The sequence below is a fragment of the Kryptolebias marmoratus genome, linkage group LG14, assembly GCF_001649575.2.
Source record: "Kryptolebias marmoratus isolate JLee-2015 linkage group LG14, ASM164957v2, whole genome shotgun sequence".
NCBI classification, from domain to species: Eukaryota; Metazoa; Chordata; class Actinopteri; order Cyprinodontiformes; family Rivulidae; genus Kryptolebias; species Kryptolebias marmoratus.
This window is the reverse complement of record NC_051443.1, coordinates 692,975-717,647: the sequence shown is the minus strand read 5'-3', so window position 1 is coordinate 717,647 and position 24,673 is coordinate 692,975. Positions and strand designations below refer to the sequence as shown.

The 24,673-nt window shown below is 37.1% G+C and overlaps 1 protein-coding gene across 1 annotated transcript in view; it reads right to left on the bottom strand.

Annotated features, from left to right (window-relative positions):
* The window catches only part of adamts6 (ADAM metallopeptidase with thrombospondin type 1 motif, 6), a 149,748-nt gene that overhangs the window by 26,701 nt on the left and 98,374 nt on the right, over nucleotides 1-24,673 (bottom strand). Inside the window, exons 16-21 of the mRNA XM_025009356.2 lie at nucleotides 17,486-17,588; nucleotides 15,952-16,085; nucleotides 10,502-10,625; nucleotides 8,914-8,994; nucleotides 3,544-3,707; nucleotides 1,215-1,353 (exon numbers count right to left, since the gene is read on the bottom strand). Of these exons, the coding sequence (XP_024865124.1) occupies nucleotides 1,215-1,353; nucleotides 3,544-3,707; nucleotides 8,914-8,994; nucleotides 10,502-10,625; nucleotides 15,952-16,085; nucleotides 17,486-17,588 (745 nt within the window). The remainder of the gene's footprint in view (nucleotides 1-1,214; nucleotides 1,354-3,543; nucleotides 3,708-8,913; nucleotides 8,995-10,501; nucleotides 10,626-15,951; nucleotides 16,086-17,485; nucleotides 17,589-24,673) is intronic.

The window sequence follows — 24,673 nt, the reverse complement described above, 5'->3', positions numbered from 1 at the left end:
TCCTATCGGTATATGAGTGACATCATAGAAAGCCCCGTATGAAAGTGTCTGCAAAAGGGTGAGTAAGAAATATTACAAAGCAATCTGCAGAACCAGAAGAGGTCAAAGAAACTTGTGGAAAGTGAAAATTTTCTTTTAGGAAATTAAGATATGAACAGTTACAAACTGAGATTGGGCTAAATAAGTAGAAATATTTTTCAGCCCTTTTTAAAAAGCAGGACATTTTTTTGAGAGTAACTGTAATTATATATATTCTAGCATGTAAGACTTACATGTAACAATAAACAGTAATAATTTACAAGGAGATCTCAAATGAATAACAGGTAAAAATAATGACTAGATAATGACTCAAAATGACTAAAACTGCCTCAGAATGCATGAAAAATACTGTGAGTGTCCTGAGTGTCCTCAGGTGCACAGAAGTGAAACTAAATATCTGGACTTTGCTGAAGCTGGATCTAAATGGGTTTAAATCAGAAGTGGGTTACCTCCGGCCTCCATCTGAACCATTTTGTTTGGTCCTCCGTATAATTTCAAACAAAAAAAATTAAATAATTCAAACCTTGAAGGAAAAATATCAACAACCAGTGGCATTTCTGTATATATCCGAGCTAGAATCAGAATCAGTGAATGCAACATGAGGGCTCAAGTGTCAGCTCAAGAAAAAACAGGGTGGCTGACAGGTGTCATCATGGTGACTGCAAAAAACAGAAAAGTGGATGCTGAATGCCGCATTTCAGGTGAAATGGATGAGTGAGTATTATTTACATCAAAGGGAAAAGTAAAGTGAGAAATATAATTTTCAGCATGTTTAGTTTGGGTGAGGCGCTCAAAGATAAAGTTACTGTGCTTAGTCTAAGTCTGGAGTGTCAACAAGCTGTTCACAAGACCACAGAGTGATAGAAACAACTTTATGATGAGTGAAAAGCAAAGAATCTGAAGCTTCGTTCAGAGGGAGAGTTTGTGAATGAATGAATCATTGCTGCTGCAGCTGGACTGCATTAAAAAGAAAATAAGTTATTTTCTAGTCCAAAAAGAAATGTAAAACTGACAATAATCCTCTATATATTATACAATCTACTGTACGTGATTCATTTTAGTCTTTAAAATTAGTTTGTTTTGAAAGGCAGCAACTGTTGCTGCAATCAGGGAGCATAAACGACTCTGGAAGAGCGAGGGTAAAGATACAGTCAGTGTTCATAGTGTTGACTCACCACCAGCGCAGGTGGATGAGCACTCAGACCAGTGCATTTGTTGCCAGGAGAAGCCCACCTCGTTGTCCCCGCTGCCCGTGCGATGGATGGGCACATTGAATCTGTACCATACTCCCAGGTTTTGTTCTTGAAGGAGAACCTGCAGTGGCAGCAGTTAACAAAGATCGAGTGTGTTCACTTATTTGCATCAGTTATTACTTTAAATAACTGGTCACGGTTACCGTCTCTGCAACAAATACCTCATTTAAACGTAAATTTAAAAAAAACACAAGTGTTATTTGGAAGGTTGGTGTTGTTTCAACAGACAAATGTATGTGAAATAATTACTCCGTTTTGGTCTCCTTAAAGATTAACTTTGAAGTCCCTAAACGCTCCATACTGTCCACCAGCAACTCTTTAACTCTTTGTGAGTTGCTGGGTAGGTGGTGTAGGCATGGGTTGATATGGTTTTTAGGTGTACCACAGCATTAAAAAGTCAAGAGTCAAAACCATTACATGTTTTTGTTATACCAGTTCAACAGTTTAAATGCCAATGCTGTTGTTTTGTTCCCTTTCTATCTTCTTCCATCCCCCTACAATAAGCACCAAGCAGCAGTCCCCCTCTCCTACCAGCTGCTCCTTCAGCTGTGTTTGGTAGCCGAGGGTGTAGTTCCTCTAAACTACATTTTGTCCAGTGGATAACCCAGTCAGCCATGGCTCTACCAGAGGAGTCACACACATCTCTCATGTCTTTCAAGGTAATGCAGTTTTGAAACAAATGTTTGCAACAAGCTACTGTTACTCGGTGAAATATATGAAGTCTACTGCAGCCTCATTACAGAGGTCAGTGACCAGCTATTTATTAACTAACAATGGCTTGTCTGCCTCTCAGTGTTACTTTACAAAGAGCAAAATAATAAACGATAAATAAAACAGACTATTGGCTCTGGTGTTTTAGATGAAACTATATTAAATTATATTTAAAATTTACTCTCAACACATATGTTTAAATAAAAATTCAGCCTTAATCTTGAATATATTGTAAAAAAAAAAACTGAAAATGTTACAAAATAAAGTAGCCAATCACAAATTATGATTTTTATTAATATTATAATAATTATGACTTATTAGGCAATATGTGATTTTATTAGTCAGCAAAAGTAATACTAATTGCATTTTTTGTTTTAAATGAAGCAAAATTAAGGTTTTACTACTTTGAAACTGTGGTAATTCAACATTAACTCTTGGTCAGAAGTTCACATGACATGGAAATTATTTAATTTTTGTTTTTCAAGTGTCTTTGGTTCAGTAAAGTATTGGTGGTCCCTGAGTGAAACACCGTGTGTAGGAGGAGGGAGACATGGAGGTGGGCTGACTGACATCTCACTGCCAGCATCGGGTCAAACGGCAGGAAGTTTGCAGCTTTTATTACTTGCTGGTGTTTTCGGGGGTTTTAGTGTTTTTGCTTTCATTTTGCTGGTTATATGTCTATTTACAACCCCAGTTCCAATGACGTTGTGTAAAACATCAATAAAAGCAGAATATGATGATTTACAAATCCTTTTCAACCCATATTTAATTGAATACACTACACAGACAAGATATTTAATGTTGAAACAGATAAACTGATTGTCATCAGCTCCCTGTAGCCATCAAAAACATCTGTATGTTACAGATACAAATACATGCACTGATACACCCCAAATATATTCCTATGTATTTTGCTTGATTACTACTCAGTCTTCCTCAACATTTATAAATAAAGGAAAAATAACATTGTATTTTTGAGCTTGCTAGTGCGTGTGAGGTCTTCATTTACTTTGTGCTAAATAAATGAATAAATAAATAATGTGTATGCCAAAGTCTGTTGCTAGCTAGATCATATGCACATACTGACAGTGATTTGTTTATCTAGAACAGGGGTGGGCAACCCTGGTCCTGGAGGGCCACCATCATGAATATTTTACTTGTTCCTCTGCTCCAACACACCTGATTTGAATCAGTCATTAACAGGCTTCTGCAGAACATGAAGAGGTGATTTAACCACTGAATCAGGTGTGTTGGAGCAGAGAAACAAGGAAAACCTGCAGGATAGTGGCTCTCCAGGACCAGGGTTGCCTACCCCTTATCTAGAAGGAAGTCCCAGCTGTTCTTTTTCACACAGAAGACTTTACTCATTCTCACTTGAGACTTTGAATGAGGGTCAAGGGGAAGGGTTAGATGTGAGGGAAACTCTAGGAAAAGGGTTTCAGCCCTTCTCTTTGGAGAACTGTGAAAATGACAATTCAAAAAATAATGTTATCACTGTATATCTATAGTTCATGACTTATACACACATAAAATAAATTACCATGACAACCAGGTTTTCAGTGGTCGGTCCCAGAGCCTCCAATGACTCGGGTTCATCAGAGGGTCTCCGGTAGTGGAAGGAAGTCCCTGCAATGTCGAACTTCCGGGGCCAGTCAATGGTCCAAGCTCCATTGATGTAATAATCATCCTCTTCAGATTTTAAAGCTAAATGATCACAAAAACAGGAAAAGAAATTAGGAAGTTAAAATTCAAAAAGAGGAGGAGTCCAATGTTTTACCATAATTTGTTAAGATTATCGGAGCCAGCACTTCAAAGGACGTGGTTTTACATTCCATCGATGAGTGTTAAGCAATATTACTTCATAAATCACTGAAAACATTTCAGATTTTGTCTGCCTAGTGTATACATGTTGTCAAAAACAGCTTCATTAATCAAAACATACCTGTGTGAAAGTGATAAATGATCCAGCATTGTAATAGTTGGATAATTTCAGACCTTCCAGAAACGCAGGTAATTATGTAGAACTACCAGTTTATGTTGAATAATACAGTGATACTTTGTATACTTACTTTGTTTATTGAAAGCTAATTATACACTGAGTACTACATCGAAAGTATGTGAAGGGGACATAGATATGTAAGGAAGGTTCTTGTTAAATGTCTATTGTAGTTTACACAAGTTAGCAAAATGTATATATATTACCCTTTGTCCTGTGCTTGTTTGTTTTGTTGTACAGCACTTTGGTTGTTTCCTTGTTTCTGTTTATTACATGCTTCATAAATAAATAAGTTATTAGTGTAAATAACATTGGTAACAGAGCTCTAGTTGCACTAAGCAGACATGTAAAGTACTTAACTGTTTACAGTATAGTTATGTACTAGTTTGGTTTTGTTATGATTCATATTTTTTGATAGTTGTTTTTTTGTTTTGTTCTTTTCTTATTCTGGATTGAGTTTATTTAGTCATGTTGTTCCTTGTGGTTATTATTTCGTATTCATTTCTGGTTTCTTCCCTGTGCCATGCTCCTCAGCTCTGCTCCTCACACCTGTTCCTCATACTCATTAGCCTCAGCTGTCACCACTTGTCACATCACTCTCTGCCTATTTAAACTTCAGGTCCTCAGTCTCTCATCTGTTCACCAAACTGTTTCCTGCCTCGGTCCTTGTGATTGTGTCTCTTCATGTTTTTCTATTGTGGCTGAACATCAACCTTTTGTTTTATTTTTCTTTAATAAATTCTTCAGCAAGTCCTGATGTCTGTCTGCATCTTTGGGTCCTATCAATAACAAGACCTGACCCATCTGAATGATTACAAAGCTTGGTAGTTTCATTGTGGTAGTAGTTTTTCCCCCTGACAATGCTTGACTGAGCTTGACTGAGGCTCATTACAGAATACCTTTGTTCTCCATTTTCACATTATACATGATGTAGGTTTAAGGACAGCAAGGTGTTAACAATGTGGGGCTTCAAAATGTAAACCGTACTGAGATATACACATCACTCCTCACAAGATGGCGGACAAAAATCTCATCTAGCGCTGTCAGTGGCCATTCCAGTGTTTCTTTATGTCAGTGACATCATCAGTAATATCATTCATCATCATTGTCATCAGCCTCCCTGGTGTTACTGACAACGCACCACCTTGAAACATCTCAGTGGAAAGACACGCTCACACCTTGCCAACTGAATACTTTAATCTAAACCAACATGCTTTAGTTTCTAATTCTGGATAAATATATATATAAACAGTTCAGGTGAAAGACTGTCTGGTTGTCTACATGAAAGCTGATCTCCAAGCACAACAGTCCTCTGCTTTGAAATGAAGCCAAATTAAAGAAAAAATATTCCAAGTGCTTACAGTTCTGACACTCTGCAGATTCTAGCCTGTAAAATAGATGAACAATGCTGTCCTGCTCTTCAGCACATCGCAACTCTGCTTTTTAAGTATAAATCCCTTTGTGGCACATCTGGCACTAAGTTTTTTATAAGACTGACGTTTACACAAACCTTCACATGTCTTCCAGTTTCTTTATTTATTCTCACACAGAACCTTTTCTGACCTGAAAAGGAAAAACTCAGGAAATACTATGTGAGAAAAATATTATCAATATCACTGAAGTCACAGATGAAATTCATTAGAATGCTATGAACTGCTTAGGAAAGAAAATCAAGTAAAACACATTAGCCAAAACTGCAGTCTTCAGCCTCTGATAAATCGTCATCATATCCTCCATAATCCTGGAGGAGCAGCAACTGTCACCAGTCCTACATTAACACCATCCGCTATCACATCTTCCTCTGGTTAATGATAAGAAACAGGACTGGCTTAATTGAATCAGGTTGTCTGATTGCTGAGCTTCTGACATCGCCAGGGTTACTAATACTTTTTGTTTTGTCTGGAACAAAGTGGACGTGTGTGGAGCCAAGGCAGATATTACAAGGATTCAGGGAGGGTTTTGTCATTCTTTCTTTTTGGAGGGTGGGGAAGAGCTTTTAGACTGTTTTATGGCTTCATGTTAAGCAAGAGGTGATTATATGATGACGTCCTCTAATTTGCTCTTGAGAAAGACACCGAATGGAAAAAACGTGAAACAGGCCGATGTTGCAAATTGTTAAAGGTTCTACAGACTGACAGACTGTGAGTGAAACATGACTAATCGTTTACATCCATGCTAAACTTTGACACAGTACAGAGCAGAAACTGTATATGTTTTTGTTGAAAATGTATTGTGGTATCTCACTGAGTTGCAGTGTTGGGAAGGTTACTTTGGAAATGTAATTAGTTACAATTACAAGTTACGCCATTTAAAATGTAATAGCAGTGTAACTATTTCCATTACTTATTGAAAGTAATGTAACTAATTACATTTAGTTACCTCCTTATTAGTTTTTAAAATCTTGACTGAATGGTAACCATCTGAACTTTGGCTGTTAACTATTTTTAAGTGTTTAATCTGAGCAGTAGTCACTTTACCTCAGTACACTGACTTCTCTCAAACTCCTTTTAAAATGTTTCAAACACATAAAATAACATCATAGTTATTTACAAAGATGGAAAATGTACTAAAATAACATACTCATATTTAAGTACAAGCTACTAGTGTAAACATTTACTAAAGTAAAAGTTACTTGTTACTTTTTTAGAGCAGGAGAGTCGCTCCTGTGGTGCACAAAAGACGAGAGTAAATTTTTTTTAAATGGGCTCTTAAATAAAAAACCTTCACAATTTATTATGCAATTACAAAATAAAACATGACAACATGTGATATTTTAAAGTGCAGACCATCTAACTTGTTCAGTAAGAAAACATGTTGACCAAACCACAATGCAGCTGGTAATCTCTTAAAGGACCGGCCCTGCTCTGGACTGGGATTATATTTCATTCTTACTGCTACAATGAGACAATTCATGCTCTCAGAGATATTAAAAATATATAAACATGACTTAAACTAGTAGAAGGAATGAATCTATGACATACTTCTGTTAAAAAGTTTGGGTCTCATGAGGTCCTGATGTCTGGTCAGCAGATTACCAGAGGGCTGGACTACAAAGTGAGATTAATGTTTGAGTTTTCAAATCACAGAGGATGATTTCTTTGAGACTGGTTAAATTACCATGGTAACAAAGACAGAGTTTCAGCCTGAGTAGATCACCATGGTAGCAGAGACTAAACTTTAGTAGTATTGTCCATTTGAAGACCCATTTGTGCTCAAGCTTTAACTTCATGACTGATGTAATATTTCCACATAATGTTCTTTCCTCGTGATCTATTTTGTCATGAATGCAAGTCCTTCCTGCAGCATCACACAACATGATTCTGCCTTCCCCGTGCTTAACAGTAAGCTTCCCTTTTATCTTTCAAATGTAACAATTGTTGTTACGGGCAAACGTACAATTTTAGTTTTATCAGACCACAGGACATGTTTCAGAAATCCATGTCTGTGTCTCTGTAAATATTTACAAGCTGAAATTTTGCTTTTTCATGTTGCTTTCAGAGTAATGGCTTCTTCCTCTCTGAGTGAAGTTCAGCCCATGTTGGTACAGGATGTTTTACACTTCAGCAGCATTGTTTTGGGGCTGATACACACATTTTACACCATTCTTCTCAGAAACACAGAACCCGTCTCCTTCCTGTGTGGTACGATGGCAGGACATTCCCATGGTGTTTATAAGAATTGTAGAGGTCAACAATTCTCTTCCTGAATTCTTAGCTTTCTCTTTATTTACTCATGCTGTCACACAAAGGTGTGCCTTCAGTTACCTTAAATGTATCAGCTAACCTATCAAAAGCCTCCAAAGCCATGACAGCATCATCTGGGCTTTCCTAAATTCTTTGAATGCATAGTAATAGTAATAAATAAATAGTAATAAAAAATTATCCTAAAAAATTCTCTCTTTCTTTATTTGGGCTTTTAGCAAATAGAAATAATTTTGGAAATCCCTATTGACCTAAAACAGGAATGGTTTAGACTGATTTAATGTCAGACAGGGAGAGAAAAATGGTTTCTTTTTTATCCGGTGTATGTAAGTATCAGGTTGCAACTGTATGTGCTGTGCACTTTGCATTTATAAAGTGCAGAGCAGAGAGTTCATTGCTGGTTGCTGAGAGGCAGAAATATCCAGGAAGTAGCTTGTTTTTTCAGCCGCAGCATATCAGGCATCATAATATCATTATATCAGGCATTTATGTGCCTGATATTTTGTTAGAAAAAACCCACATCACATTCATCGATGAGAAGGAGAAAAAGAACAAGCAGCAGTCTTTATTCATACAATCTTTGAACTTCAGAGATTCTGGCTCATTTGGACGATGGTGAGAGAGAGAGCCGCACCAAGACTCAAAAATAAAGAAATTAATTTGGTTACAGTGATTACAGCTTACAGTGTGTTGCACTGCGATCTGTGGGTTGAGCACAGTTTGTGCGTGTCACACACACCTCACAATAAATGCATTGAGGTGTGTGACACACATTTGTGTGTGAGGTGTAATTGTGACCGGCTCCATGAGTGCAGTGCACCACACATACAAAACTTTGTTTGGAAGCAATGGGGGCAGAGCTACTTTTTCAACTATTTTCTAAAGAGTATAAAAAATGAAAACTAGCACTTGTTTTTTTTATCCTGATGTAGCAAAGACCTTCATACTGAGGTACATACCAAACTGTAACTCAGGTGTATCAGTACACCCCTAGTAATAAGAGCTTTGTGTAAATTACCACAGAAATTACTTAAACTTACTTCAAATCTCTGCAGATTATAATAAATTGATGTTGTAATCTAGAAACTGCTATTTCTTTCATAATTTATTAGGAGTCTGTTATTTTAAAATGCTTAAGTCCCTCCATACTCTGTATAGTGTATACGACCTCTGAAGGTAACTTTATTAATTAACTCTTAATTCATGTACTCACCTATATAATTTTTTGACACCAGAACTTCTCTGATGTCAATGTAAACGGATCCTTTGGGAATCTGAGCCACTTCCATGTATCCTGGCAGACAAAAACAAATAATGATTAAGGAATTGTTCCTCATCCCAATCCTCATTTCTGTCTGACATGTTACTTTCAACACACATATGATTCTAGGTAAGACTACATGTAGATTCAATTCCAAATCACCCAAAAAGGACAAACCAAGCCTGCTGAAGGACAAACAGAACAGGCTTTTACCGTCTCACATGCACACAGTATTTTTAGATGGTTTACAAGCCATACCATAGAAGGAGAAATATGTTTTCTCCATCTCCTGCTCTCTATAGAAAAGCTCAGGCCACAGCGAACACTAAGTACTGTTTCTCCTTATTTCTGCACTCCCTAATATAATTAAAGAAACTGGATTTTATGCTAAAATGAAGTGTGAATGACTGGTGAAGAAGCCAAAACTAAGGTTTTCACATTTCAACTAGCAGAATAGAAGAAACGTAAGATAAAAACTAAAAGCAGCAGGACAGTAGCTAAAAGCTAAAATTAACAGAACAGTATGTAAAATTACCAAAATAATTAAAGCTAAATTTAGCAAAATTGTAGCTGAAACCTAAAAGGAGCAGAATACTTTTAAAAAGTTTAAAGTCGCTGAACAATAACTAAAACCTAAAGAAAGCAGAATTGTAGTTAAAAAGGACAGGAAGGCCAAAAACAAGGCAAAGAATATTAAGCAAATGTAAAGAAAATAATGTTTTCGAGGAAATAAAATGTGTTTCTATAGGGAATTTTATTTAAATTAAGGTTAAATATTTTGAAAAGTGATAAAGTTACAAAAACTAAAACCTGTAGCACGCTATTTCCGAATGTTTTGATATATAAATGTTTAGATAGGAACTCTAAAGACGAAAACAACTAACTCGGCACAATTACTTGCATTTCCAAAGATTCAAAAGCTGCTTTTTTTTTTTGATAAAGAAAAATTTACATGAAAAATTATGTTTCTGAAAAGAACAAAAACCTTTTACCTTATGTGTGGTGTGTAAAAAGAAAACAAGTTTTTCATGTGCAATAGAAACAATGTCTTATGCAAACCAGAAAAGTGTCTGATGTGCCCCAACCATTGGTTTGCATCAGTTTATTTCACCTCAATTTACATTTGGAATGTTTTAACAAAGGTTATATAATTTATCTTGTCTTCACCGAGTCTTTGGATGATGTTATCAGAATGAATTTGTGTTTATCAGGAAGGCGGACACAGATTTTACTGAAGCTCTTCTCTGTAGTCGTCTGAGAGAGTACATTTAGCTCGCTAGGCTACCGGTAGGACAATCTGGAGCAATCAAGTATAGTTTCTTGTGCACAAAAGAAAACTATCTGGTGCACAGCAGATAAGAATGTTTCCAGTGTGCACAAGAAACCTGTTTTAAATATTTTTTCATCATCATCTCCTAAGGGGCTTCGTAGCAGTGTCACATGGAGTGACAGAAACAATTCATGAAGTGTTATCTGTTCTGAAAAAAACAAAAACAATGGAGATTTAACAGAACCTTTAGGTGATAGACACATGATTTACCTCCTCGGGGCAGAGAGTCATTAAAGAGTCCCTCTGTGGCCTCACAGGTGCTGCCGTCTCCCCCACACACCCGGCAGCGATCTTCTTTAGCATCAGACCCCAGGATGTTGTCACAGCCCACATGCTTTGAAGTCAACAGAGTCAGAAAGTCAGAGTTTTATCTGATAACTCATTTAAGGCATGGGTTATTTAACACAGTTCTCCAGGGTGATTGAGTAAAAGGTTTTTGAAGTTTGCACAGCTTTCTGCTTTCTTCATCATTCTCCTGCTAAAAGTGACCTTTCTAATTACGGTTAAACAATAAAGTTAGCACGGCTTGGCAATCTTACTTCAAACAAACTGGGTCTGTTAAAGAATTTACCCTTCCTGAAGTTTATCAGTTACCATTTGATTGATGAATTTTTCTAAGTGCAGTGTGAAGCAGAAACAAATATGCCCGTGAACTTCCATGGTTATAGGGGGGTAAGAAGACTTCAGCTTCTATACAAGTCCATGTGTTTTATGGATTTCCCACTTTGCCCTTGGCTAATAATTTCCTACCAGGAGAAATTTAGACATTTCATTGTTTTGGATTTGGATCTTTTGAACTGGGTTTATTCATCTGCCCTTTGTTAGTTTCTATTTTTCCTGTCTGAATATGTATCTGTACACAACTTTGTGAATGGTTCTCACTCTGGTGTCAGGGATCTAGGTCCTAATTATTTCTTAAATGTGTCACTGAATTTTTAGGACACAAGACGTAAAACATGTCAAATTGAGTTTGTTCTTTTCAGCTTATTAGATTTCAACTAAACACATCAGAAATTCAGACTTTCCATTTGAATGAAACACTTCTGGAACCTTTGGGCAGAGACAGCTTTGCTGTTTCTCGTTTTCGGTTTTTGTGCTGCACGAAGCTAACCAGCTGCAGCTCGCAGGGTAAATACTGAACCGATTCATGGAGAGATTAGAATAAATCTGCTCATCTAAATCTTAACAGGACAAGAAACAAACAAATTTCTCATAGGCAACTAGGGCTGTTCTTTAAGATGAAGCATTACAGACATGTAAGGCATGAGGGATTTTGGGGAGGAAGATTTGTCTTTTTGTTTGTTTGTTTGTTTTACGAATGAAGTTACCAAGATCGTTGCCTTCATCTGTTATTTAAGAAGATTCCCACAGTCCCGAACAAAATCTGCTGTCTGGCTTTACCTGCAGGTTCAGACTCACAGAGCTTTGCAAATTGTTTGCACTTAAAATGTGAAAGTTTTTAACAAAAGTATAACTAAACAACTATGCAATGAAAAATTGACAATGGTGTAAAGGTTTATAAAGGTACCCAATGAGTACCAGGTAAGTATCAGGAATGTACCAGGTACTTCACTGGGAAGTACCCAGTAAACACCAGGTATGTATTCAGTATGTATCAGGTAAGTGCCAGTTAAGTACATGTACGTATTGAGTAAGTACCAAAAGTACAAAGTAAATATCTGGAACCTATCAAGAAAGTGTCGGGAATGTACCAAATACGTACCAGGTACAAACTTGGTAAGTACACAGCAAATACTAGTTAGGTATCAGGTACACACATGGTATGTTCCAGATAAGTAACAGGTACTTACAAACTAAGTAAGTAGCAGGTACATACCCTATAAGTACAGGGTAACAAGTCACCTTTCATTACACCCCAGTCCCTTTGATACCAGGTACTACAGCTAGAACCTCTTAAATACTAAGCAGGTAAGTAGAGGGTAACAAGTCACTCTGTAAAACAATACCCTGTACCTACCAGGATTATACCTGGGAAGTACAAGGTAACAGCTTATCTAGAGGATTTTTGATCTTTCAGATCTCTGTTATGACATCTTTGTCTTGCCTTTGAATCCTTGCACGTCTCAGCAGCTCTGACTGTTTGTTTTAAAGCACAGAGAGTTCATGATAGTGAAGCCCTGAAAGAAAACCTGCTGGATTCAGAAACAAACCTGGAATGCTTCTCTGCTGGCTGTTATTACACCTCATGATGTGTTTTTATGAGTTTAAAAATAAAGTTGTGGACACAGAGGTTGAGTTTGAGTTATTACATCTTAAAAAGACACAAAACCCTTTTCTGCACACACACACACACACACGCACACACACACAAGTTGTACAAAATGATTTACGGTCATAAAAACAAAGACAGCACCAACTGCCAAATCCTATTGTGCCTTGTTATTAAATCAGTCTTTCCAAATAGAAAGAAAATCATTATTCAATAAAAACTATGTTTTTTGTGTTTTATTTACCAGAAAACAATCCTGACGGAGGCTGCAGAGTCCTGATAAGAGTCAGAAAAACATTTTCAGTCTCTTTCGATCCCAATCAGCACAAAGACCTTACTGTTCATTGTGTTTTGTTTCATTTTGTTTTGTTTTTATCCCTACAAGTTGCATTTGTGCAGTTGCTATGCTGCACACAAAGCTGTCAAAGCAAGGCTGGCATGGAGACTGAGGAAAACTGAGTGAATGGGGACATAAAATATCCCTTAAATATGTCATTTTATAGAATGAAAACATTTGCAACTTAAAAATGATACTTAAAGAAAGCTGTACTATGATGAAGATAAATATGGACTTGCAGACAAGATTTTATCTGAATATTTTCCCATCCTGGAAAAGGGTTTAGAAGTTGCATCTCTTTTATGTGTTAAGCATGTTTTTCCAGGGAATTAAATGGAATTGGACAAGTGAGCATAAATATAAATAAAATGTTTATGTTTAATACTTTGTGGAGAATCCTTACAATACCTAAAGTCTGTGACCAAAGAAGGGTTTTCCTTGTTTGTGAGGTTTTTGTTGTTCTCGTTTTACGTTTGTTTATTTTTCTTTGTTTGTTTGTTTATTTTGTGGGTCTCTGCCTTTAGATTTGTCTTAAGCAAAGAAAACATCTAAACTAGTCTGAGATCATTAGATTGATTCAGCCACTGCAAATATGTTCCATTTTTCCGCCTTTTACGAGTCCCGGGTTGCTTTTCCAGAAAGCTCTGGGTCACTGTGTGTCTGTGCAGTCAGCTGCTTTGCTGAGAGAACATTCCTGAATTCATCCAGCTGCTTCTGTATTCTGTCAGTCCATCAGTAAACACCAGGGACCTCGTGACACTGGAAGCTGTGCATGTCCGTGGCATCACAATAATCTGCATGTGTTTTACAGGTGAAGCTGCAGCCATTTCAGCTTTCCTTCCACATTTTCACTCTCAGCTTTCTGGTACAAGCTAATCTGACTTTCATCTGTACTGTTCCAGAAGTTTTCTGGTTCATTAAAAAAAAAAAGATCCACATTTTAAATGATCTTTTGCAGGGTGGCGCTAACGTGCTGACATTTGCAGTAAGGCATATTGTGTCACTTCCTGTTTTGCCTGCTGGTAGCTGGAGTAATTTGATTGCTTGCAGAATCTTTTGATTCACTGGATTTATCTGACTTTTACACAGTTTGACATTCTAATACACAAAACACCGTCAATACAGATGTTTTCTACTATTGCATTGTGCTTGAGACGATTTGTCTTTCAACACTTCTTGGTTTTTATCAGTGTATTTGGGATCTGCTAGCTCTAGCTCATGTTAGCTTAGCAGGACTTCTGGTTCTCTCCCGGCTTCTTCTGTTCTCACTTTTCTCTGTAAAGTCGCAATAGTGGGGGATTTCAATATTCATGTAGATGTTAAAAGCGATAGCTTAAATACAGCAAATTGGTTTTATCCAAAATGTCCACAAAGAGACTCATTCTCTTCATCATACTCTTGACCTGGTTCTGAAATATGACATATAACAGCATAGATGAACAAGTCTGACAAACAGGATGCATAAAAATAAAGAAATTCTGCAGTGAGTGGTAGTGCACCTAAATAACCTTTCTACGAGCTGCTAATCAGACTAACTCTGTTAATGGCAGCAAATGTCTGTGGCACCGAGACTGAATATGATTCTTAAAAAGAGAAATCGTATTTTCAGCAAAAACACTGAGTGCTTTGCTGAAATTTGCTGAAGAAGCTGAAACTGATTTGTTAAAGCAAAAATGAGCAGACCACTAGCTACAAGCTAAAAACAGCAAAAGGCTAACCAAAAGCTCAAAGTCGCAAAAGGCTATTCAAAAGTAGCAAAATGCTAGCTAAAAGTAACAAAAAGTGAACTTAGATCTAAAAGTAGTGAAAAGCTTGCTAAAGGCTTAACTAAATGTTAGTTTAAAAAAAAGTAGAAAAAAAACTAGTTAAAGGCTAAAAGTAGTAAAAGGTTGCTTTCAGCTGCTTCCTTCTGCAGGAGTTGCCACAGCAAGCAAACTCGCATGAAAGATTTGGCAATTTTTTTACGCAGGATGCCTTTCCTGACGTAAGCTCAGCCTCAGAATTACAAGGCTGCAGCGCTGACCACAGAACTACCACAGCTAAAAGCTACAACAGTAGCTAAATGCAGCAGAATGATAACTAAAAGTACCAAACGTTTAGCTAAAAGGTAAAAGTACCATAAGAACATAATAGAACAAATATGTTGATGCAAATTTGAAAGAGAACAATGTTTTTGAAGGAATTGGAAAAATCTCAACTTCTTTCCGTAAGGAAAAAGCTAAACATAGCAAAATAGTACTTAAAAGCTAAAATAAGTCCAAGGTTTAAGAAGACTAAATAGAGCCAGTATGTTGAAGCAGATTTCAATGAGAACAATGTTCTCAGAGTATTTCCATGGGAGAATATTTGCAATTATAGTTAAATATTTTGAAAGGTTTAAACATTAGAAAAACCAAAAATAATTGCATTTGTCTCCTGAATTAGCTAAACATTTTGAATAATGAATGTCTAAAGTGGTGCAAATTATGAAAAAGATGTTTGCAAAACACGTAAAGAAAAATAAAAACAGGAAAACATCAGCATTCACACAGTTAAAGTTGGTCTTTGTAAGGATCCTTGTGGCATTACCAAGGAACCAGCATACCACAGACATTAAAGTCTGATATTTATATGAACACGTTTCTAAACTAGGAAAATTCAAAAAACAAAGCCAGGTTAGCTGCTTTGACTCAAAACCTGTTAGCAAAATCAAGGTCATAAGAACCCAAATGGACATTCTGGTTATAAATAGATGGGCTCATGCAGCTGCTGACTTTTTGTGCACAGTTGAAAATGTGTTATGTAACTCTCTGTGCAGTCCATAACAAACTAAGCAAAATGGTTCTAAGACTAATTTCAAAAGTTTTGTCACTTTCTGTAAAACTGTTATTTGCAGATTACATATGTTAAAGTTGCTGTGCTGCCTATAACTTCTCACAGTACAGAAGACAGGGGTGTCAAGTACCAAAACACTGCCAATGGCATCACGTGCTTCATAACTGTTTAAAAAAAAACAACTAATTTTCAAACAAGTTTTTTTTGAAAGTGTAATAAAAAAATAAATAAACCTGACATCTTCACAGCACACCAACTGTCTAAGAAGTGCTGCCTTACCTTACACTCTCCATTGATGCAGATGTCCAGAGAGTCAGTCTGACATCGGGTGCCATCAATGACAGTGGGGGAGCGCTCTGTATAAAAGTTATAACCCTCTGCCAAGCAGTTCAGCGCACAGGGCTTAACACCACCTGGAGTACACAGCATGCACACACACAACACATCATTACCTCCTGCTGAGTCCCAACCCTCAACACGTGGAGACTGTCTCTGGATTCAGCCCCAGCTCTGGGACTATTCTTTGACTCTTTAGAGTTTCTTTTGTTTGTTGCAGCCAAACTACTGCCACTTACCTTGTGCTACTTTAACAATTCATATACGAAAACAATCTGCTTTATTAGACAAAGTATGCTATGAATTTTAGTTTTTGCAACTTTTCTGCTTTTCAACATATTTAACTTTATTCAAAATAAGGTTTCCCATAGAAATACATTGAGAAAAATTTCTCTTTGGAATCTGCTTCGGCATATTTGTTTTATTTTTTGTCTTAGCTACTGTTCTGTTATAGCTTTTAGCTACCATTTTTGCTACTTTTAGCTGCTGTTCTGACCCCTTTAGCTTTTAGCTATGCTAAACTACTTCTAGCTTTTAGCTACTGTTCTACAACCTTCAGCTTTTAGCTACTGTTCTGCTCATTTTAGCTTCCCTTTAGATTCCCTTTTTTACAGAAAATAGTCGATCATGCTAACCTCGAGGAGGATGTAAAATCTCCAACTTGACATCAGTGTAACTCTGACACCACTGGAGACAGATCCTGCCAACAATAATTGCTCTGACATCTCCACCCAGGTTATCTGGTGTTTGACCGTGACGGCTCTCAGCTCACTGAGCCACATAAGAGAGGAGGCAATGGATCCGACTCAACAAGCTTTTTGATAAGATCAAACTTAGACTCTTCCATCTCTGAAAGAAAGTAAAAGGCTTTAAACCTAATCACGTTTTTCTTTGAGATCCTTGTGTTTTTAGTGAAGTGGGTATTTTTCTTGATCTGCACAAATTATTAGTGAAAAAAAACTGAAGGTTTGTTCTCATAGCACCTCAGACTTTTCAGGATCAGACAGATACATTTTGTCCAAGTGCTTCTTCTGGCTAAGGCTCAACTTGTGCTGGACATGTCAGATCTCCAAGTCTGGACCACCACCAGCAGCAGTTGTTAGAGCAGCGAGTCTTTAAAGGGAATCTCAGAAATTCTCCGCCCACCAAATTGACCTTCTGTCTGTTGGTGTTAACGCTGAACACAAGCCAGACTGGCCTGCAGACTGTCAGCTGTGTCACAGAAAGGACGGCAGGCAGCTTTTACAGCTCAGCAACTTGAAAATATTTTGGAATTCTTTGAATGTTTGGACTGAGCCTCGTTATAAAGTTAACATTTTAGAGATGAGGATTTATTAAGAGCAAGCCAAAATCTTGCATGATATCTGATGCATTATAAGTGCTCATAATTAATATCTACAGTGTTTATTTAAAAAATGTGAATGCTGTTTAACACAAAATGCAGATTTTATATTGTGGAGAAATGCACTGAACTCACCACCAGTGTAAGGCTTCCAGGTGTAATACTTCCCCCGAAAAGGAGAACTGTCAAAATCTCCACATTGCTTCTCTCGGAAATCCTGAGATCCTACAGGGCACGCCTGCAATGCAAAAAAAGAAGTGCAAAGTTTGCATGTTTAGGTTATAGATGTCGATGCTTTAACATTTTTTTTTTCCATTTACATGTGAAAAACTTTCTGAAAGTTATTAGTCAGGAGCTGTAAAAAGTGAAGTGTGAAAGAGCCAGTTCTTGTCTTTTAAAAGTCACTTGGAATAATTCTTGTGTATGTCACAAGACTCAAATTAACCTTAAACCTTTTTACTTTCACCAAATCAGAAGAAGACAGTAAATAAATTAAAGGCCCAGCAATTCTTGAAGGAATGTGTATCGCCTGCTATCTTTCATGTCAAACTTTTAGACTAAGATCATCTTTTGCTGAGAAATGAGAGTTATAGCTGTTTTGGTCAAAGTTCAAAAATAATGTTATGCATGATCTTATGCAATATTGTGGACAGAAGAGCTGTTTTTCTTTTTGTTGTTTAATATATAGCTCTGTTTGAAGACTTTTAGAAATGTTTCAGTTCTTCAGGTGCTATAGATAACTCAATCTGGTAGCTGGTGTCAACAACCAGGACCCGTAATTTGACCCTCCAGATATCTGCATAACAGCTATTCAGACAAGACTGCTAATTTTTATAAGCTGTCATTAAATGCTTTCACTTTTGGTGTCCTTGCCAGATTAGAAGATTGCAGCTTAAGAGCAGAAGCAGAAATCTTCCAGTGGTTGGCTACATTCTGCTATTTGTAGACAGGTGAACAGAAAATACTAATCAGAGTTACAAGATAAGCAAGTAAAACTTTACATTCCTGGTAAAATCTGTCCAACATATTGTAAAATGAAAACCTGCACAACAGGAAGTCCATAAATCAGTATATTTATTTGATTGTAGTTCAAATGCATATTGTGGTATCTCAATATTAACAGAAATATAAAAATGAATGGGGGGGGGGGTGCTATGGATGGGAAATACACAATATTGTAAACTGTGACTGCAGGAAAATAAATGCGAGACTTCTATGTGAAAATTCTGGACATACATCTGGAAATACAAGACTAACTGAATAATGTGTTAACAATACGCTGTTATCAGACAGATAATAAAGCAATTCTTTAGCTGAGTAATTAGAAACAAACACAGGCAGAGGAGGGAGAGTGAGCTGAGCAGACTAATGCAGAACTGGTTCTGGTTTAGATTCTGAACAGACTTATCTGAAATAGCACACCTCCCCATGGACATTTATACAACAAAAAAGTTGCAGAAAGTAAAACGCAAACAGTTTATTAGTGTAGAAAGGATCATTCAACCCCTCAGAAAATCTCCCTATAAAGAAATACAATTTCTTTGCTTAAAGCTGCATTTCACATACTTAAAGACTTTGAAATTAGAGCAGATTACAGTAAAGTCAGGTCACTTAGTAAAACATTTAAATGATGAACTAATACTGCAGAACTGAAACTGCACATCAAACATTAGATGAGATGAGACAAGGAAAGACAAGATAAAATAAGGTGCGATGAAATGTAATGGTATGAAGCGAAATGAGATGAGACTAGATGAGTGTAATAAGGTGAGGTGAGGTGTAATAAGGTGATGCAAGATGAGATGAGTTGAGATATAATAAGATAAGATGGGGGCAGCCGAGGTGGATCAAGCTGAGACTAGATGTAATATTGTAATATGAGGTCAGCTGCGGTCAGCTGAGATGAGATGGAATGAAATGAGGTGAGGTAAAATGAGGCAAGATGAGATGTAATGACACAAAGTGAGGTGAGGAAAGATGAGAAGAATGAGATCAGTTGAGACGAAACGTAATGAGACAAGACAACCAAGTGAGGCAAGATGTAATAACACAAGGCAGGAAAAGACAAAGAAAAGCTGGATGAGATGTAATAACACAAGGCGAGGTGAGACGAGATGAGATTTAAAAAGCAGAGATGAGGCATAGTGAGATGGTCTGTACACTGTCCAGTGGTCAGATAGAAGGGTTTAACCAAGAACTTGAAATTGCGTTAAGATGTGTTGCCTTAACCAATCCTACTTCTTGAAGTTGCCATTAAGCCTTGATCAAGTATGCTTATAACACTATGAGTTCACCTGCAACAGGAATAATACTGTTTGAAGCCCAGTACACACCTGGACAAAAGGTCTGACATCCCTGTCAAGCACACCTCCAAAAAGCTGGACCCAAAGTTCATTGGACCTTTTGAGTTCAGCCCTGTATATTAGATTACATTAATTAAATCACCTGCCACCCTTCTTACTAATGATCACACAAGCTTAAATGCATCTTTTCTTTAAAAAATTCTCCTATTTCTTTTGGCAAAAATATTTAAACTGTATCCAGATGAACAGAAAGAGCCAGCTCAACAAATTATCGTTCTAGAGACACTCTTTATTTGTTAAAGTCCTGCAGTCACTCTGTAGAAACCCCTGTTTTCCTTAGATAATAGTCTTGCTAATATCCAGAAACCCTTCAGGTTTTTTTTTCTTCTTTTTCACAAAGGATTGCTGTTTCTTTAAATAGCTTTTCCTTCATGTTCAACTAGTTTCCCAGATCCAGTTGCTGCATGTGAAATGATCCTTCCGTCTTAATGTTTGATGATGGTTTCAAGTGCGGTGATTATTGATGAATTTCCTCTATATCAACCATTACGAATTGTGGCCATACAGTTAGATCTTTGCATTAAAGTATTAAAGTATAGAGGACATTGATGTAGCACCCTGATATCAAAGGGATTTTCTCTAGAAAGAACACTGTGATGGACTTGAATCTAGTCAGGGTGGACCTGATCTAGTCCAGGACCTTCAGCACACTGACCAGCAACACACGACATGACACCATCACAACATGAGAGTGAACTTTGACAAAATAAATTATTTTTTTATTTTCTAATAGAAATGCATTAAGAACTCTTCAAATCACAGAAAACCCTTGTGTTTGAATTCTACTACAGCACACTTACTTTGTTTTTAGCTTTTACCAACTGTTTTGCTAATTATAGCTTTTAGGTACTATTTTGCTAATTTTAGTTGTTAGTTATTGTTTTGGTAAATTTACTTTTAAACTGCTGCTTTCCTGGTTTAAGATTTTAGCTGCTGTTTTGGTCATTTTAGGTTTTAGGTACTCTTTTGGTCATTGTTTTGCTGGTTTTAGTTTGCAGCAACAGTTTTGGTCATTTCAGCTCTCATCTACTGGTTTGCTAAGTATAGCTTTAAGCTACTGTTTTTGGTTCCTGGGGATCAGTGTCAAAGAACACCTAAAAAGTAACTTCCATTCAAGTTGGGACATTGTTTAAAACATAAATGAAAACAGAATATGATGATTTGCAAATCCTTTTCAATCTATATTCAATTGAATACACTACAAAGACAAGATATTTAATGTTCAAATGAATAAACTTTATTGTTTTTTGCAAATATTCACTCATTTTAAATTTGATGCCTGCACACATTCCCACAAAGCTGGGACAGGGACAACAAAAGACTGGGAAAGTTAAAGAATGCTCAAAAAACATCTGTTTGGAGCATCTCACAGGTGAACAGGTTATTTGGAAACAGGTGAGTGTCATGATTGGGTATAAAGGGAGCATCCTCAAAAGGCTCAGTCATTCACAAGCAAGGATGGGGCGAGGTTCACCACTGTGTGAGCAACTGTGTGAGCAAATAGTCCAACAGTTTAGGAACGTTTCTTAATGTACAATAGCAAGGAATTTAGAGATTTCATCATCTACAGTCCATAATATCATCAAAAGATTCAGAGAATCTGGACAAATCTCTGCAAGTAAGCGACAAGGCCCAAAACCAACACTGAATGCCCGTGACCTTTGACCCCTCAGGCAGCACTACATTAACAACCAAAGTCATTCTGAAATGGATATTACCACATGGGCTCAGGAACACTTCAGAAAACCATTGTCAGTGAACGCAGCTCATCTCTACATTGACAAGTGCAAGTTAAAACTCTGAAAGCATCAACAACACCCAGAAACGCTGCCGGCTCCTCTGGGCCTGAGTTCTTCTGAGATGGACTGATGCAAAGTGAAAAAGTGTCCTGTGGTCTGATGAGTCCACATTTCAGATTGGACTCGTTGGCCAAAGAGGAGAAGAACTGTCCAGATTAGTATCAGCACAAACCTGAAAAGCCAGCATCTCTGATGGTATGGGGGTGTATTAGTGTCCATGGCATGGGTAACTTGAACATCTGTGAAGGCACCATTAATGCTGAAAGGTTCATACAGGTTTTGGAGCAACATTTGCTGCCATCCAAGCAACATCTTTTTCAGGGACGTCCCTGCTTATTTCAGCAGCCAAGCCACATTCTGCACATCTTCCAACAGCGTGGCTTCATAATAAAAGAGTGTGGGTACTAGACCGGCCTGCCTGCAGTCCAGACCTGTCTCCCATTGAAGATGTGTGGCACATTATGAAGAGTAAAACATGACAATGGAAACCCTGAACTGTTGAGCAACTGAAGCTGTACATCAAGCAAGAATGGGAAAGAATTCCACCTACAAAGCTTCAACATTTAGTGTCCTCAGTTCCCAAACACTTATTGAGTGTTGTTAAAAGGAAAGGTGATGGAACACAGTGGTAAACATGTCTCCGTCCCAGCTGTTGGAACGTGTTGCAGGCATCAAATTCAAAATGAGTGAATATTTTAAAAAAAACTGTAAAGTTTATCCGTTTGAACATTAAACATCAACAATAAATCATCATATTCGGTTTTTATTTATGTTTTACACAATGTCCCAACTTCATTGGAACCGGGGTTATACAGTAAATGTATAATGTAGCTGTGTGAATCACCAATCTATGTGATGAACTGCTGCTCCATGTCTAAGCAATAATTTGGATATAGAAATAAAGTGCACTTATCCTGATTTCCCTGAAGCTTCAGCTCCTTCTAATCTGGGTTCTACAACATATTATTGTGTTGTTTTTAATTGTCAAGCATGTTTTACTTTGACACTAGTATTGTTACTATATTTTATAAAGACAGAACGGTGCATTCACTCATACTCCTAACTTCAGCTTCCCTGCTGACTTCTGGCTCTCCTCTGCCTTATTCAGCTTTCACTGTGTTCATTTCATGTGGCTGACATGATTTTACACCAGTCTGTTGAATTTTAGGAACATCTGGTGTATAGCTGAAAACCTGCATCATTTCAAAGTCTTCTCATTGGTACACGTGTTTGTTGACATTGCTCTCATTTTGGTAGCCATTTTGGATCGTCCTTGGCTTCACAAATTCTGATTAGACAATGAGACGGAGTGCTCCCTCTCTATTTTTAACTATATGGGAACAACTCTTTACCATTAAAGGGGACCTATTATGCTTCCTTAAACAAGTGAGGATAAGTCTGTGGGCTACACAAAACATGTTCATTACATTTATTACACAAAATCATTCTCAGATATTGAGATTTCAGACATTGTTCAGCAGTAAAACCAGCAGAACTAACATGATGGTCTTCTTGTAATGAAGTGGGCGGAGCTCCACTTGGGTTGCTAGGTGAGGGACTGGGCTCGGTTTGGGGTTGCTAGGTAACAGGGATTGTGATGCAACAATCCAAAGGTTTATAAAACAGGTCGTTTTTTAGACACCAGAAAACATTTACTTATTGCCAAAAAAAAGCTGGGTGTTTTGTTTTGTTTTTGCACTTGAACTGTTTCTAGGATCAGTAGATACCCTAATGGAGGTACAAAAACCTGCAAAAAGTGAATTTTGAATAATAGGTACTCTTTAAGGTCTGAAGGCTGCTACACACTTTGCAAGAAGTGAGAAATTAGTTCTGTCTCCTTGTTCTCAACACATCCTTCCTGCAAAACTTCTTTTTTGTTGGTGTTCAGGAACTATTGTGTAATTGGTCAGAAATCTGCAGTTGGCATGAGATTTTAAAGTGCAAATGATTACATTCCAATTTTTCTGCTGGTGTGGAAGTTTGTACAATGGATAGATTTGAGGAGCCGCTGGCTGAGGTGGTAAAGAAGTACAAAAAACTATATAACACTTCTTTAAATGCATCTAAAGACACAAGTTAATGAAAAAAGGAAGCCCAAGCATTGCGCACAGAGGAGAGCATTTGCCAAAAAAATGGCCTTACTTTGCAATAAATTCACAAATGCTAAACATTGTGTTCAGACACGAATGGTGATGCTGGGGAAGGCAATCAGTCCTGCAGGGTAAGGAGTCCCCAGGAGTTCAGCACTTGAGTTTCTCGTGAAGTATGAAATGTCCGTGCTAAAATTAACTTTGTTCCTGTTTTTGACAGCTCAACAAAACTAACAAATATTTTGGTTCTGGCAGCATATGTAACAACCTTGACTGGTATAGTGCTTCACTGTTGGTTAATCTTTAGCAAGGGTTTGTGATTAGCTTAAGAGAATTCATTGTGTTGGCTGCCTGTTTGAAGTAGACATTTTCTTCAGTTACTTAAGTTGACAACTAAATCTGCTTTTGGTTCCTTCTTTCATTTTGGATTTCTACACTGCTACACTGTTGATCTCTTTGATTGTCTAAATGTTTTTACCCTTCCAAGACCAGGACTACGTACACACACACACACACCCACACACGTACACACACACACACACACACACATATAAAACCTGCTGAACCATCCACTGTTAGATCTTCTATGGAGAGATTCATATCTGACAAATTTAGTTTGAGAAAGGTGGATTTTTGTGAACATTACCAAGATCTTTGATACACTGCAACCCAACTCATAAAATGATCTGCATACAGATGTAACTGGAAGGTTTCAGTAGTTTGTTTCAGTCTAATTTTTATACAAATTAACCTTTTTTAAGTTCTATTTAGGGCTACAGAAGCAGATTTGTTTTTAGGTTAGATTTAGGGATTCAAATAAACTGCTCAGTTGCTTATTTTTGTTAAATAGTTGGTACTCAGATAGAACTGGTACTTTTTTTTAAAGTTTTAAAATCCCTGATTTAAACAACAGTGTGAACACAGAGACTGCATTCACACCACTGTTTTCTTGGTTATAGCTGTTCCTGTGAGATTTTTTCAATAAAACTACGTCTGCACACTCCCACAAAAAAACATTTGTTTAATTCTTTCAAAAACATTGCCGTCTTTGAAATCTGCTCCAGTAAACTG